The following is a 17,059-nucleotide window of genomic DNA, read 5'->3' on the forward strand; positions in this document are numbered from 1 at the left end:
TTATATATATATATATATATATATATATATATATATATATATATATATATATATATATTTGGGTTTTTATTTAAAATTGGCTTCAATGAATCAAAATGCAATACAGAATTGTAACTTTTCTGTGATAAGCAAAATAGATGAAAATTTCAAAAAAGTAAATTTTGGTTATAAAATATATTTTGGTTATAGTTATATATATTAAAAAACAAACAAAAAACGCATTCTTAATTGTTAGTAGAAGGATCAGACAAAAATTTTCATTTTTTTTTTATAATTTTTAAATATATTGGTTTTAACATTAAGATATTATTATTATTGGATTTTTAACTGGGTTAAAAAGTTGGCTAGCTCGAAAAAATATCAAACATATAATCACTGCCGTATAATATTTTCAAATGTACATTTTGACCTTTTACTACAATACGCAAGACGAAATTACTTTTGGAAAATTTAAAATTTTTATTTTTTAAATCATTAACTTTGCATGAATTAAATACAAATTAATGAGTGTCACAAGAAAATAATTTTTATAAAAATTTAAAATTTTATTGCATTCCCAAAAATAATTTCGACCAAGAGGACAATCCTGCTACAATAAAAAAATCACATCTTAGCACAACCTCAAGCCAATCTTGACTAAACTGAAACACCAGTCAATGAAACCATCAAATTATTGCTGAGCCTTTTTAGAACTTACTTTACTTGGAGTTGTCTGCAAAGTAGTCTCGCTGCCTGGCTCCGCTGCTATCGATAGGGTCAACGGCATCATCTTTAATGGATGCCCATTCAATTTGACATCAGCATTTCGAGTGCTAGTATCTTTAAAGTCTCTACTATTCGACGATACTGCTCCGGGACTGACAGCTGGTTTGTTGGTGTCTTTTTGGGACTTACCTTTACTGGTGACTTGGTCTCTAACCGCCATCTGGTAGGCTAGCTCGAAGGCCTGACCTAGAGTGAGGATGATATCGATGGCTTGCTCCTATGATTTAGAAAGAAATAAATATAATAGACGAGCAAAAGTTATGCAAAATTAAACGTTTTAAGCATAACTTAATTCGATAACTTTAGTACGCGCTCTAACGATTTAAGAATTCTATGTAGCTTTTCTTGTGCGTCTATGGTGTCTACATCGTTATTGTTTTCTTTATACTTTTCTAGTATTAATCTTTTATTAGATTGTACAGAGCGAATTCACTCATAATAGTTAGGTTCAATTCAATACTAGTGGATGCTTAACCACCCTTCCACTTGACCTAAGAGGTCTATTGTGGCTATCCCTAGGTTAAAGATGTCCCTTTAGCCCAGTTTTTTAACAAAGTCTATTATGGCCTTATGTGACATTTCTACGAAGTCGTAGGGCTCCAGTTGATAATGCTCAAATGTATTAAGCCTTAACCTATCCACTCCTGGACAGTTGCACAGAACGTTTCCGATATCTCATCATCATCCTTACAGAATCTGTAATTCGCACTTTCTGTCATAGTATTCATTTCCGCTATCAATTCAATAATTGCCAGACTGTTAAATACACAGAACATATACCATGGTAATTTTTTCGCTGGAGTTTAACGTTTGATCGTGATTAAATACTCGTTTCTTACTTTCTTTATTTTTGACGATTACTTGTCAGAAAATAGTAAATTATATGCGATATCAAAACAAATTTTTAATTTAGCCTTTGTAAATCTCCAATAAAATCAGTTAGGCTACAACTGAATTAATATTTTTTTTAAACTAGCTTTAAGCGTACATAATTATTATTTTTTTACTTTTATCAAGCGAATAAGGCTTGCTCGAAAACCCATTGAATAAGCTAAAAATAGTGAGGCACAACTTCTGTTTAAAAAACATAGTCATATGAAGGGTACAGAGGAAAGGGCAACAAAGTCAAAGTATATTTTTTAGGTGAAAGAGAAGAAGAGAGAACAGAAAGAAAACAAAATTTAAAACGATAAAAATCCTATGCTTTTTTAAATTTTAGCTAAATATTTTTATATATTTAATTCGATACCTATGTACTTTATATAAATAGCTGGAATAATGTTATGATTGAATTACTATTTTGTAGCTAGATATTTTTTATTTAAACAAAATGTGGACTGAGTTGGTTCTTCCGTTGAACAGATCAAAAAATGTTTGCTTTTATTATTTTTTTATTTCGTAAAAGTTAATGTGATTTCTAGAAATTGCTTTAATCGTCGGAAACATCATAGGGCTCAGATGGTAACTCAGACTGATTGGCAGTAAGAAGTTGGTTTTAGCTGATTGGGTTCTTGAAAATCGGGTACCTTTGATTTCCCCTTCTGGTTCTTCCTTTGATCTTTTACTAGAGATGACGTGAAAGACCCGTTATATCTTTCCCTGTGATCCAGGGTATTGCATTTTGTTTAAAAAAACATTAACTGTTTTACTGCCGAATAGGAAAAGAAAATTTCTTCTTGTAGAACTTCGAGGACAAAAATGTACCCCACTCTTTAAACATAATTTGTTCACATGATACAACAACAAACGAATGTGGCTTGATTCGCGCTGCTTTTATAACCTGTCTTCAGCCATCATCTGAGGTTTCAACTCTTGCACTTTTGGGGAGCAATCGCATGGTTTTGTCCTGTTTCATCAAGGAATGGCCGCACACTGGGTAAGTAATTGTCACAGTGTCAAATCTTTTTAGTGTAGCACCTACGTAGTGGAAGAGCTGGATGATAGTGTGATTTTTGTTTGTCCTCCACTAAAATCGACAAACACATAAAGTTTTTTAACAGCAGGATCCAGGTATGTGTTAAAAATGGTAGAGCATTATGGCAACGTCATCTGCAACAGCATTTTTGCGATGGTTTGGTCGTAGGTCTACATGATTGAAATACCAGTTGACAAAATATGACACTTCACTGTGGCAGTTTTCTAAAATACACTTCAGTGAAGTTATATTCGAAGTATGGAGATTTTTTCTCCGAAGTCTCTAGTGAAAGCCTCTACAGTTGATGACTTTCTAGCTTCAGTTTTTGCACGCCTTTTTAATTCATAAAACCAATCGGCCTTCTTCAACATGAGTGTCTTTTCAAATTCTATCTTCCAGATATCGTTCTCTAACTTTACTTTTTCGTCATTACTTTTGAAAACGGCAATTTTGGTTCAGCTCAAGCTTAATAATTAATTTTCTGCTAGTCACACCAACAGCACGTTCCAGTTCGTGGGTAACCGAAAAAGATGTTAAACTCTGACACAAATATTTGCCTGAATGTTTCATAACACATCTCAATATATGGATGTTTAGTAAAAAATAATTTAAGCAGCTTTTTAACATTCATATCTTTCAAGAAGTAAACTCTGTTAGAGTCCTTCAAATTGTAGTGCACTTTACATCCCTTTAATGAGCCAAAAAACTGCAACAACAATTTACAAGTTTGTTGATCTACCTTATGAGGTCTATTGGTATGCTTTCCCCTTCAATCGATCAGCGCCTTGCCAGTTGTTCTTAAAGATATTTTTATTGTATGTAATCGGAAGGCTTTAATTCCAATCAGTGATTAAAACGCTTTAAAACATGTTGGTACTTCTACTGAACTATCATTTCTAATTCTTACTTTGCAGCTGTAGGAGCTTTCATTCAATCTAGCATCTTTTCGGTTTTTCCTTGGCCTTCGTTGAAACACAGGTCGTAATGAGATAAGTCCAGATAAGTAACTATTTTGGATATCATTACCATTTTCACGGCCAATGTTATTAAACTGTCTTATTAAATCACTTTGTTCGGCAATAGACATATTCTGAAAGCACTTATATCGGTTGCACTGACAGTCTTTTCCGATTTTCGTCTCTGCCTGACATTTTTAATACTAAAACTTTCAAAAGAGGCTCTTAAAACTGAAGAATACTGAATACTTCTTAACAACTTAAAAAAGAAACTTGAATAAACCTGTCGAATAAACAACTAATAAACACAGCGATGACTTGCATGAGAATAATAACGAATTTTATCTACTGTGGCGGTTATTCCCATGTTGACTACGTTGGTTTTCCCCTGCAATAGATATTTAAAACCTTGAATATCTCAGGACTACGTTTGTTGTTTCCGTTGACGATTTGTCAAGATAAAATACACGGCAAACAGAAAGTGTGAAAAGGTAAACCGAATTTTTTTCATTTTTTCTAATATGTTCGTTTTTACCCTGTACCTTTTATATGCTTCCTAAACTGTTAATTCAGTGTGTAAATAGATAATAATTAATGTATGGTAGTTAATATTCGGATTTCATCAAAATAAATATTTTAAACATTATTTATACATTTTAATATATAGGATAGGATCTGCAATTACTAATAATATAATACTTACAGGTGACACTGCTTGAAAAACGTGGCAATAGAAGGACTCACCATCCTTGGTTATGTATGCGAAGTATGACTGACTTTCCATATCCTGACAAACGCAGTTCATATTTTTAATCTCATGTTCACAAATTACTTTCTGTAACAAAACTTATTCTGAATTCTAGATTGAGAAATATTATGTTTATATGGGATTAAGCCCGTTCAAGGTTTAAACACAGTTTCAAAACCTTTCTAGATAGTTATCTTAAATTTAAAATCCACATGGAAAGTGAATTCCTGTAGTTAGCCGTAAACCATGAATGAATAAACTACAACGGAGAGAGAGACAAGGTGTTTCTATTTCCCTATTTTCCCCAAAAAATATGGATTGCGCAAAATATGGAGTGGCAACCTTCCATAGAGGTAGCAATCCAGAGGTAGCAGAATTGCATATAAGGAGATAGAAAAACAAGAAAATGTACAGATGGGACACGATCAATAGCGGGCTATTACCAGGGAGTAAAATCACGACTTCAGTCCAAATCACCTAATTCTCTTTGGACTCACTTTATTATACACAGGGAGTCTTTGGCAGCAGAAAAATTTAATAAAGATTTGAGCAACATCTTAAAACTACTGATGTAGGCATTACATTTTATTAAAAGCAGAACCCACATAGCTAGATTTTTTGCCAAAATGTGTTATGACGTGGATGCTGAACATTCATCTCTTTTGTTTTATAGCAGTATACGGTGACTATCTCAGGGCAATTATTTGCTAAGAGTATATGGACTTTTGCTAAGAAAATAAATCTCTCCATACCATAGTATAGTTACTATAGTCGTTGTTTGGATCATAATCCGATCTGAAACCTGCTTGCTCTTTGGGTTGATAGAGATATGACACTAAATAAAAAATAAATAATATTAACTAACAAGAGTTTATTACAGTAATATTATAAAAGGTGTAATGAAGTTACGACAAAAGCTTCCAATGCTTACAAACTTACCGCTTTGTTGCATTAGCGGTTGGTAACTCGCCTTGTTGTGTGTCATGTTTTGACATCAAGGACACTGTCTTTTCACGTGATGGGTATGTGGATCTGAAATGTGCTCCCATTTGCCGGGTGTCTCCTGTAAGCATTGGAAGCTTTTGTGGTAACTTCATTACACCTTTTATAATATTACTATAAAAAACTCAATCTTTTCAATAATGTTACCTAAGCTAAAAATAAAATAAAATTAATATCATACTGTTGGAAGTGTGATCTTATGATCTTGTTAGTTCTGGGCAAATACTTATTTTTTACATAAGTTTTTTACATACTTTTTTAAATTACATATACAATAACCACATGATGTGCTATGTTTGAATCAAATTGTAAACTGTATTTAGTTTCAATTGATTGTTTATACATCCTAATTATTTAATGTCAAGTATCTTAAGCTTCTTTACATTTTACACCACTGACTGCTACATGTCTTTTTGAGGTAACACATAACTGATGATGCTTTCTGAATAGAGAGCGAAACGTCCTCAAATAAATAAATGAAGTAGCCAACTTCTTTGTCTTTTTTCTCCACCTTTTGACCGAAAAACCCAGCACTCTTCGAGTGATCCTTATTTACATATATATATATATATATATATATATATATATATATATATATATATATATATATATATATATATATATATATATATAATCACCAACCTAAGACTATGTGATGAGAACCTAAAACGTGTAATGTCAATAAAGTTCTTGGGTATGACATTCGAAGAAACTCTAAGCTGGAAACTTCATATAACAAATTTGATCCTATCTTTTGACAAGCGATTAACTCTTCTAAAAACTCTGGCCAATAAATAATGGGGTGCAGATCGCCAAATACTTTTAATGTTATACAGAACATTAATCAGATCATAATTAGATTATGGATCTACTGTGTATTCTACAGCCACTAAGACCCTACTAAAAAAACTTGACATTCTTCATAATCTATCTTTATGTATAATACCTGGAGCTTTTTGGCACAACACCAATCGAAATTATTTATTGTGACATTGGTGAACCGTGCTTAGAAGAGAGCAGCCTTTATTTAAGTGTAGCATACGCCGCAAAAAAACCAGAATTTACAGTCAGTGTATCCTCCTTATATTCACGTATGGTTTACAGACGTGGACACTCACCAAGTCTAATATGGATAAAATCGTAAAGACAGAAAAAGCGATGGAAAAATCAATGCTCGGGGTGAGACATAGACAAAAACATAAACAAATGGATTAAAAGCAAAACCAACGTAAAAGACGCATTGGAACATGCTGTCAAATTAAAATGGAGCTTCGCAGGACACAATGCCCGACTAAAGGATAAAAGATGGAACCACTAAATACAACAATAGAGGCCATGGTTAGGAAAGAAAAGCAGAGGAAGACCACAAATGAGATGGGCTGATGATATTAAGAAGATCGGAGGACACAACTGGAAGCAAGTGGCGCAAAAAAGAAAACACTGGATTGATTTGGGGGATTCCTATGTCTAAAGTTGGATTACTTAAGGCGAAAGAAGCAAAAAACCCTACTATTTAAAATTGTTTTACAGAAAAGTTCCCAAATCTCTTCATAAATAAGCCGAGAAAGACCAAACCCTTCTACACAAGAATTAGAAGCTACTTAAATCAGTTCAGAGTACTCCATTTACTCTGCTGAACTATATGCTCTATACCAGGCCACCCTTGTTGTCAACGCATCCAATAATACCAAGTATATTATACTCACAGACTCTCTAAGGTCCGTACGGTCAATCCAATATGTCTACCAAACTAATACTTTGGTCATCAAGATAAAACAATAAGTGCATACTGCTCAACTGAATGGAAAAATATTATATTATTCTGGATACCATCCCATATTGGAATTCAAGGAAATGAAGAGGCAGACAATGCTGCAAAAGTAGCTGCAAGTAATGATAGTTCGGAGTGTACTAAAACATTTAGGAGTGCGGATGTCAAAGCAGCGGTTAAATGTAAAGTGCAATATATATGGGAAGAAAAGTGGAAAGTCTCATCGGTCAAGCTACGCGACAGCAAAAAAACGATAAAACCCTGGCCCACATTACCAACAAGTCGGAGAGGTTATATTAACGCGACTCCGACTGGGTCATACGCGGTTAACTAATAGCTATGTGTTTTTCAAAAAACAAGAACCAAGATGTGACAACTATGATGAAAAATTAACATATTAGATTAAATATATTAGATAAATGTCCAGCATTAACCCCAAAGCGCATTTTGTACAATATACCAAAGAAACTTGGTGATATTTTAGGTCTACAGTGCAATATATCAAAAATAAAAAGTTTCTGAACTTCAATTAATGTTTTAAACGCTATTTATGTAAACTAACATATAAATGTACTACAAATTATTGTTCGCTACTACTGTTTCGCTAATAGCCAATTTGGCTGATGCGATTTTGTTAATAATAAAAAAACAATATTAGCTATGTATGAAACTGAACTTACCTGTGCAATAGGATTAATAAATTTGACTCCTTTGTACGAAATAGAAAGACATATTTCTTCGCTAGGATGATCCTTTGACTTTATCACAGTCTGGATTGATTTCTTAGTTGATTCAGTACCCTTAAATTCTTTAATAAGTGTCGAACCTAGATACTAAAGAAAACAAAAATAATTAACCATACTTTCATCTACACAAACTACTGTTTTAGTTATTAATGTTATGTCCTAATCACTTACATTGGCAGTATACTTAACAAAACTCGTTATCAAAAGTATTGGCTGGTGTCTCCATTGCGACTTTATGGAATTGCTACCACCGACATAAATTTCAGTGGGCAATCTCTTCTCTGGTTCCTTTTTTACTGGAGGAGGTGGTGCTGGTCTTGATTTCTTGTGCCTGTGTCTAATTGTTCCTGTGTTGCTGTTCACCGAATACGTTGATGGTGAAGGTAGTTCTGGGACCGGTTGAGTATTTTTCTATTATAAGGACAAAAACATATATTAAAAGAAAGAGTAATGTATATTTTTATCGTAACAATAGCTAATTAAAACTATTAAATCTAAGATGAAAAGTTTCAGTAGGTACTAATAATAAAAAAAAAACGAAAATTTCTTATCGTATAAAAAATGCAAAACTTTCTCAATGTACTCCCTCTTAACACTTTGACAGCGCATGGTTCTCATGTGGGCCACATCGTTCCTTGGTCAGATGCGCATGACTCGCTGGTAAGCCATAAATTCGTTGAAAATAAACACGTTAGTATTTCAACAGCATTAGAGGTACATGTTTGTGAATCTGTAAGAGTGTTGTTTGGAACATAACCTAACTAAAACTATTAACTAAATATGTATAATGATGTGGCATGTGGCAGGTCCATCAAAACCAAAAAAACGTAAAATATTTTTAATAGAAGAAGAACTTTTAAACATATTGCAAAATTCCGATGATGATGATTACTTAGATTTTGATATAAGTGGACGGGACTGCGGTTGGAGTGAATCAAATTCGGAAGAGCATACAGATGATGAGGAAGGTAATATAGGTAATTAATTTTTATGGTACTTTGATAAAAAAAAATGTTATAGGTGCAATTTATGATATATCTATTCAAGAGTCGGAGGTTACAAATGATGTTATTGATGGTATTTTGTAGTGGTCCGATATACCGGGGGAAATAAAAAAGTTCTAGTTGGCTAAAAAAAAGCAACTTCTACAAACAATTCCAGGCACTAAGGCACCTATCGATTTTTTTAGATTTATTGTTGATGATGAACTAGTAAATTTAGTTATTGAGGAAACTAATCGTTATGCTGAAAAGCTTTTTTGTTCGGAAAGAATTACTGAGAAGTCCAAAGTGACACGATGGAAACCTGTTACATTCGAAGAAATGTTGACTTTCTTAGCACTAGTGTTGCACGCAGGAATAATAAAGTTAATAGATTACAAGATTAATGGAAAGGTCACTATCTGTTTAATATAAAATGCTTCGCTGAACGCATGAGTCGTGAGAGATTTTTATTAATCATGAGATGGCATTTTATCAATAATGACCAACAAAAGTCTACAGATCGTCTGATAAAAATTAAACGTCTGATTTTTCGCCACTACATCAAAAACAAATGCCATAAATACGAAATATAGGTATACATGTTAACTAAACCAAACGGTTTAATTTTGTTTGAAACTTTGTTGTATACTGGAGCAGCGCCGACAATATGGGAGGGAAAGGTCATACAAGTAAAGTGATTCAGTATCTATTGGAGGACTATCTAGATTCTGCACATCGTATCTAGATGGTCAACTTTTATAATTCATATAACTTAGCTCACTATTTAGCTCACGAAGTACACACTGCACTAGCACCTTCAACGTCAAACGAAAAGAAAATCCTAGAGGAGTAATAGCACAAAGATTAAAGAAAGGTAAAACAGTTGCAGCTTACTATAATAACATATTGGTAGGAAAATGGAAAGACAAAAGGGACGTTTTGTATATATTCAACGAATTTGAAAAAGACATAATTGAATATATAGACAAAAGACAACAAACAAAGAGCAAACCTGCTCCCATATTTCATTACAATAAGCATATGGAAGGAGTTGACCGACAAGATCAACTGACTTCCTACTACCCCATTCATAGAAACACGTTGAGGTGGTATAAAGAATTAGGAATACATTTCCTTCAACTAATGCTACTAAATTCACATTTGTTATACAATAAGTATTCAGGTCATAAAATGCCCCTCTATGTGACATTGTATGTGACTCTACACAAAATAAAATTATTACAAACAACAAAGCACCACATATTATTACTAAAATTTCTGCAGAAGTCATACCGGCAAAACACAAAGAAAACGTTGTAGGCAATTTTCAGAAAATAACTTACGAAAACAAACAATCATTGTGAAAACCGTCCAGAAAAACCTGGACTTTGTGTTGGCAAGTGCTTTACTGATTTTCATGCTTTAAGTCAAGTTTTTTATTTTTTTTTGTTATGCAATTATTATAATTTAGTTTGTTTGACGTTGTGAGTTTTTAGTTTTTTGAATTGGAAAACTGTAATGTTTTTTATGCAATATATAATTATCCTTATTTTAGTTGACTTTTATTTATTTGTTGACAAAAATAGAAATTAAATTGGTAAGACTTACTTGAGCGCCAGTCAGCAAGAAAATCTTACCAGGGTGCGCATGGCGCACATGTAAGTAGCAAGTCAAAAATTAGTTAACACCCTGTATATAGCATTTAAAGTATTAACACTGTTCTCTTAACAACAAATACATAAGCATTTTTACAAAAATACTCTTCCGCACCAGGCATACATTATCCTTAAAAAGTGCGCAGTCAAAGTGTTAATTCGGTATATCTTGTCTAACTTTAACCGGATTCCATCCTTAAAGTATATTTTTATTGCTGCGTGTTATCATCTGTTCGTTTAACTAAAAAAATTCTCATAATTTTCTTACGATTTATGCATAGTCAACAAACAACAAAAACGATTAATGTAATTATGGAACATTCACATGTCCAAAAGTTTCGTCACAAAAAAATATCAGTTAATAAACTGACTAAACTACTATACTACTACATAAAATATATTATCACTGATTAAATTACCCTTTAATATTTAGTTCTAAAATAGCTATGCCAATTAAACAATGTACTTTAATTTATAGCAATGTCAGTTATGGAACACGCCGAGGACTTTTTACCTAGCCCTCGTATTATAGAGGAGTTTTTATTTTGGTACACTCCACCAAGGATAGCAATAGACGTAAGTTACGCGCAAACTGAAGAAAATATGTAGAATTCATTTGTGGCTTAAGTCATAGGGCTGCCACGGCCCCTACAAATATTACTGATTTTTCGTGTGTAAAGAAATGTTGTTTACATAAATCACTGTTTTGCTATGCATAAAATAATAATTGTACAATGAGTAGTATTTAATTATGTAAAATTTTTAACTTTTAAAATAGTTATTTAATAATGCTTAGTTAATATAAATTCTTTATACTATATTACAGCGATCAGACCGTCAGACCTATTATACATTCGAATGTTTAAGTATCGTAAAGATAGTATCACTACGAAAACTTGAAATAAATGGCATGAAAATTTTGAGAAAAATCTCAGGACCAGTTAAAGTAAATAAAAGTTTCGCCGAAGACGTAATGGTGAGTTATATGAACACCTGAAAGACATTGATACCAACGTGAGAAAACGGAAAATAATGTTTTATGATCACCTAGAAGTTATAAATCCTTAAGGACTTACCCTTAGCCTTACCCACCATTTTATTCAAAATAGGCAAACCAGTTTAAAAAAGATTTGTAACAAGCGAAAATTTCAGCTAATGACCTCCAAGATCGTCAAGTTCTGAAAGATAAGGTGATAAAGGGTACGGACATACCGAAGATACATGGATGTGTGCGGTGGAGGTCGCGGTCGATACATCGATGTCAAAACAAACCTTCATTTTCTTATGAGATCGCCCATACCAAGGATGTATCACCCGTTCACCCTAACTTTCCCGGAACACATGTCAGTCACCTCAGTAACCGCAAAAAACACTGAAAAGAAGGTGTTTTCGGTATGTTCTGCCCGTTATTGATTGATGTAAACCTCGACCGCAACCTCCACCGCACACATTCTTGTATCTTCGGTATGTTCGTACATCAGGAATCTTATCCCTCTCTCTAAAAAAAGAATATTACATTAAAATGAAAACCTGCTGGCAGAGGAGAAAAATCTTCGTGTTCTTTAGTAGACTGAAACGGCAGCAAAACATGAATCAGATAATAATTAGAGGTCAACATTAGTTGGAGTATTGGGTTACAAAAAAAATAAATTAAATCACTAACAAGAAAAATTAAGATCAAATTTTTCCATAAACTAATCAATTAACTCTCAAAATCAATAAATCGTCAGTAACGCCTCTAACTTTGTTAGTTAAGTATACTTGCTTTAGTTGCTATATTTATGGTCTAATTTTCTCGGATCGGGTCTCAGACGGTTGCACATTGAAGCGCTGAAAGAGGGAACACGATGATGATACCCCCTTGTTGTTTCAGCGTTTACTACTTACATATATTGTGTATATCACTCAACTGGAATAAATTTAAACACAAATAAATGGAGGCGTGTTCAAAGAAAAAGCTCAACATGTAATATAAAAATGTAACAGATAATGGTGGTCGATACCAAATTTCTTCTTTTCAATACAATATTCCGTATGTTATGCAATTTTTTGATTCTTCAGAAAATTTAAGACACATTTCGTGTACAATGTTATATCTACTTTCAATTGTTTTGAAAATATTAAATAAATATATATATATATATATATATATATATATATATATATATATATATTTAAAAATTAACATTAGAAAAAAAATTACAAAGAAAATTCTAAATTTGATTGAAGAAATTCACTGCAACACATTCATTACTTAGAGTACTGCCCCGTTACTAAATCAATGCCCGGCAGAACTTCAGTCTTATATTTCCGAATTGATGGGTAGGAAAGCAAAGATCAATGGAATAGTTACCACGATCACTTAATCTGACTTTATTCGATTTCTTCTTATGGGTTATATCAAAAGTATTATACGCAAAACTAAACTCCTGGACTTAGCTGACTTAAGTATGTCAATGGAATAAATAAGCCTCCTACATTTGACGGCAAGACCTCCTGGCCAGTATATAGATGACAATTTGAAGCAGCTGCACAAAATAATGGATAAACATATAAATAGAACGCAACAGAGATAAGGCTATTGAAATTCTTCAAAACATCCTAGAGGACGCACAAAAGAACTATGAGATCATCTTATTGGCTATAGAACTAAGATATGGCAGCTAATATTCGAAACAAGCATATTAGACTCAACTAAAAGTGCATATCCAAGACTCCAACGAATCTGTGCTAGAATACGGAGCGGAAGAAAAAAATATGACACGACTCCAAAGCCCCGGAAGAGTTCCTACACCAATTCACCATTCAATGTTTCCTTGATGTCCTGCGCGATGTGGATATTCAGCAGATATAACGACTAGAAAGAGAATGCTGCCAAATATTAAAGGATAGCATTGTCGCAAAGACAGAAAAAAGACAACATTTTCTGCTCGAAGCGGGCTCTACCAATTCAAAGTGATGCCATTAGGATTGTATAACGCACTTGCCACGTGGACTTACGTGGGGAAACTTACATGAAAAACCTGTCTGGTATACCTCGACTATACCTCAACGACATCATGGTCATCGAAAAAGATTTCGACGAACGCCTTGCTAATTTAAAAGAAACTTTCACCAGACTTTGGAACGCTCTCCTACAAGTAAATGCCAAGTGCGAGCTCTTTCAAGAAAAAGTTAGTTTCGTTGGACATATAATTTTATCTTCAGGAGTTGCAGCACACCCAGCAAAAATTAAAGCAGTACAATAATGGCCCACAGTAAGAAACCAACACGATGTCCGAAGCTTATTTGGCCTTTGCAGTTACTGTCATCGCTTAGTGAAAGATTTTAAGGAGATTGACAAACCTCTCCATAACCTTGCTGAGAGGAAGCTGTCATTTGATTGGACACCAACTTGCCTTCACCACACTCAAATATAAATTGACAACGGCTCCAATCCTGACATATCCGAAAGAACAGGGTGTTCTCCTATTTGATACTGCGGTGCTTTTCCAAATGCAGGAGAGTGAGGAGCACGTCATAGGATACTTCGTTAAAACTCTGGAAACAACAAAAAGAAAATACTGTGTCACCAGAAAGGAGTTATTGGTAGTCGTTACAGAAGTGGAACACTACCATTTGTTCCCCTATGGCAGAAGATTCTTAACAAGAAACGACCATTCCGTCTTACAATGGCTACTCAATTTCAAGACAGCTGAAGGCCAGATAGCTCGATGGCTGGAGAAGCCATCGATTCTGCGAGTGCCAAGAAGAACGAGAGGGCCAGATTCTACAGTTGAAAACCATAGAGGACGGAAGTGACGAAGAAACTCTAAACAAAGGAAATCTTCATGCTTACCGGCAAAAAGATCCAGATCTAAAAATAGTCCATCAGTGACTGGACTACAGTGCTAGGCCACAATGGCAGCAGATTGACAAATATAAGCAAGCAGTGAAGAGCTATTTCCTTCAGTGGGACTTCTTGTGTCTACGAGACGACGTTATCACTCGTAAATGTGGTGTCTAGATGAAACTGGAACAGTGCCCCAAATTGTCCTTCCAATATCATGTGTCAAGAATGTGCTTGCAGAACTCCATGTTAACTGCTCCAGGGGGCATTTTGGGATCAACAGGACTCTGGCCAGAGTTCGTGAGAGGTATTATCGGGTTATTTGTCGGCAAGATGTGAAAGAATGGTGCAAACCACTCCATGGTGCAACATGGGGTTTCACTTCTGCTTCATTATGACCAGGGCTCAACTTCGAATCAGAAGTTTGGAAGACCATGATGGCTTTGATCGGAATTAAGAAGAGCAGAACAACACCGCTTCATCCTCAGTCTGACGGCATGGTAGAAAGACATAACCGGACCATCAACAACTATCTGTCCCTGTTTGTACATGAAAACCAGAAAGTATAGTACAAACTAGTGCCATCGTTTCTGCTAGTTTACCGAAGCTCCCAACATGCAGCAACTGGTTACACTCCAGCAATGTTATTGACTGGTCGAGAGATGAAGCTTACCCCGATCTGCTACATCAATCTACCAGACAGACTAAGAGACACTTCCCGAGTACGTCAGCGATCTAAAGGATCGACTGGTTAAGGTCCACGATGTCGCTAGTGACCGAATGAAGGTTACGTTAGATCAAAAATTAACTTTTGTTAGTTTCAAGGAAGGTGATGCAGTTTGGCTCTACCAACAAGGAAAGGACTAAGTTCCAAGTTGCAGTGGCCCTGAGAGGGATCGTACCTGGTCACTAAGAAGATAAGCAACCTTGTATATAGGTACAACCTTGTATAACTGACGCGACGAAGCAAGCCAAAGGTCGTCCATCTGGAGAGACTGTGTCTTTATGAGGGCAAAATCTATCGACCTGGTCCACTAAGGTACTGTTCAGGGTGAACAGCCTGAAAGAAGAGGGCGATGTTACGAGTCACAATGCTCTAATAGACAGTAATTATACTAGTGTTTTTGTAAACGATACCCATATAATTGGAGGCGCTAAATATTAGTGTATTTATAATTATTAATGAGATATTTGGAATTTGGTAGTTGAGTGAGTTAAATAATGTTAGTTAATCTACGTGTACTTCACCTAACCCCTGAACCCACAGAAAAAATATAAAAAGAAAATAGAAAGAAAAAAGAAAATCTTTTCTCATGAAACAAATGATAGATAAAGAAAATTAAAAAACCTACAGCATAACATAAAGTTACATATATCATAGTCTGTTATGATGGCACACTCAACGTTTTTTAATGTGCTTCTAAAAAAAGGACACAAAAATGTTACTAAATTTTAAAACTTAATTAAAATGTTAATTATGTTTACAACTTACCAGTGAACCAAACTCGGTGATCGCTTCAAGTTTTGGTCCAGCTACAATATGTTCTCCGCTACTAACGCTAACTAATATCCTCTTCCTATGCCCTACTTTTTCAATATCCAAAACAGCTGACAACTCAACGTCCCATATCCTCTTCACTCTCTCCATATCATGATAAAGGTGTTTGACGAAAGTTTCATAGTATTGCTCCAAACTAATCCTTATTAGCCAGGAGCGGACAGTGTTTTGTTCGTTATTATTGTTGCAGACATTTAAAGAACTGTCCGTCACTTTAGATGGCAGGCTTTTTATGGAGTCTAAGATGATCTGGCGCTCGAGCTCACTTGTGATTCCCATATCCTTGAGGTCCGATTCTTCCATAATGCCGTTCTGCAAAAGAAGTACCCATCCAACATAATTTATTTACAATAACATCTTTATATATATTTGAATAAGGTGAACAAAGAGCCAAAATGATACACACAAGTTTACAGCTTCATTCGAAAAGGACAGTGACTGAATAATTGACCACTTACTGTAGAAGTGGTCAATTATTTCAGTTTGAATTTTATAAACTCTTGCTGTAGAATTCGATTATTTATTTTTGCATCTTTGATCGTTGATTTAAAAGTGAACGACCTTTATAGAAATCAATTTTAATAAAATTTAATTTTATAGGCAATATTCGATTGTTGTATTGTTGCATTTATACTAATGACATAAAATATACTTATAATTTTATTTTACTGTAAATAGTATTCTAAGTAACCTCCAAACACACATTATAAATTATTTTATTTTAATAAAATTTGGTATACAGGCTTATCTTGGCAAAAACAATAAATAATTAGTTTCATTCAAATTTGCTAACCACTAAAAATTTTAAATTTTAAGTCAAGTACCGATCAAAAATTTCTCAGTGTGCGGTTCTTGTTTTTTTTTTTAATCTTTTACAAGGAGTAGAGTTTTTAATACGGAACTAGTTGGCTTAAGAGCAATCGGACATTGTTTTCGGGAAATCGAATAGGATTTACAGATATTTAGGTACTGTTTTAACATGTAACCGGACATAGCGTCAAGAAGGCCGAACATGAAGATCAAGGAGCATAGGGAGGCACCGAAGAAAAGCAAAGCGTCAATCGTAACCTAAGCTTGATGGCTCTAAGAGAGCGTTTTTCCACAACTAGATCTATTAAAAATTAATGGTTT

At 34.1% G+C, this 17,059-nt stretch overlaps 1 protein-coding gene across 2 annotated transcripts in view; it reads right to left on the reverse strand.

Annotated features, from left to right (window-relative positions):
• Positions 1-255: 255 nt before the first annotated feature.
• The window catches only part of LOC140439857 (ankyrin repeat and sterile alpha motif domain-containing protein 1B-like), a 192,851-nt gene continuing 176,047 nt past the window's right edge, over positions 256-17,059 (reverse strand). The window contains exons 16-20 of one of the 2 annotated variants that reach the window (XM_072530012.1): positions 15,863-16,240; positions 8,075-8,314; positions 7,838-7,990; positions 4,340-4,471; positions 256-982 (exon numbers count right to left, since the gene is read on the reverse strand). In XM_072530012.1, coding sequence (XP_072386113.1) covers positions 671-982; positions 4,340-4,471; positions 7,838-7,990; positions 8,075-8,314; positions 15,863-16,240 — 1,215 coding nt within the window. In that variant the 3' untranslated portion in view covers positions 256-670. The remainder of the gene's footprint in view (positions 983-4,339; positions 4,472-7,837; positions 7,991-8,074; positions 8,315-15,862; positions 16,241-17,059) is intronic. The other variant, XM_072530013.1, reaches the window with a different exon arrangement.

Source organism: Diabrotica undecimpunctata, chromosome 4, assembly GCF_040954645.1.
Source record: "Diabrotica undecimpunctata isolate CICGRU chromosome 4, icDiaUnde3, whole genome shotgun sequence".
In the NCBI taxonomy this organism is placed as follows: Eukaryota; Metazoa; Arthropoda; class Insecta; order Coleoptera; family Chrysomelidae; genus Diabrotica; species Diabrotica undecimpunctata.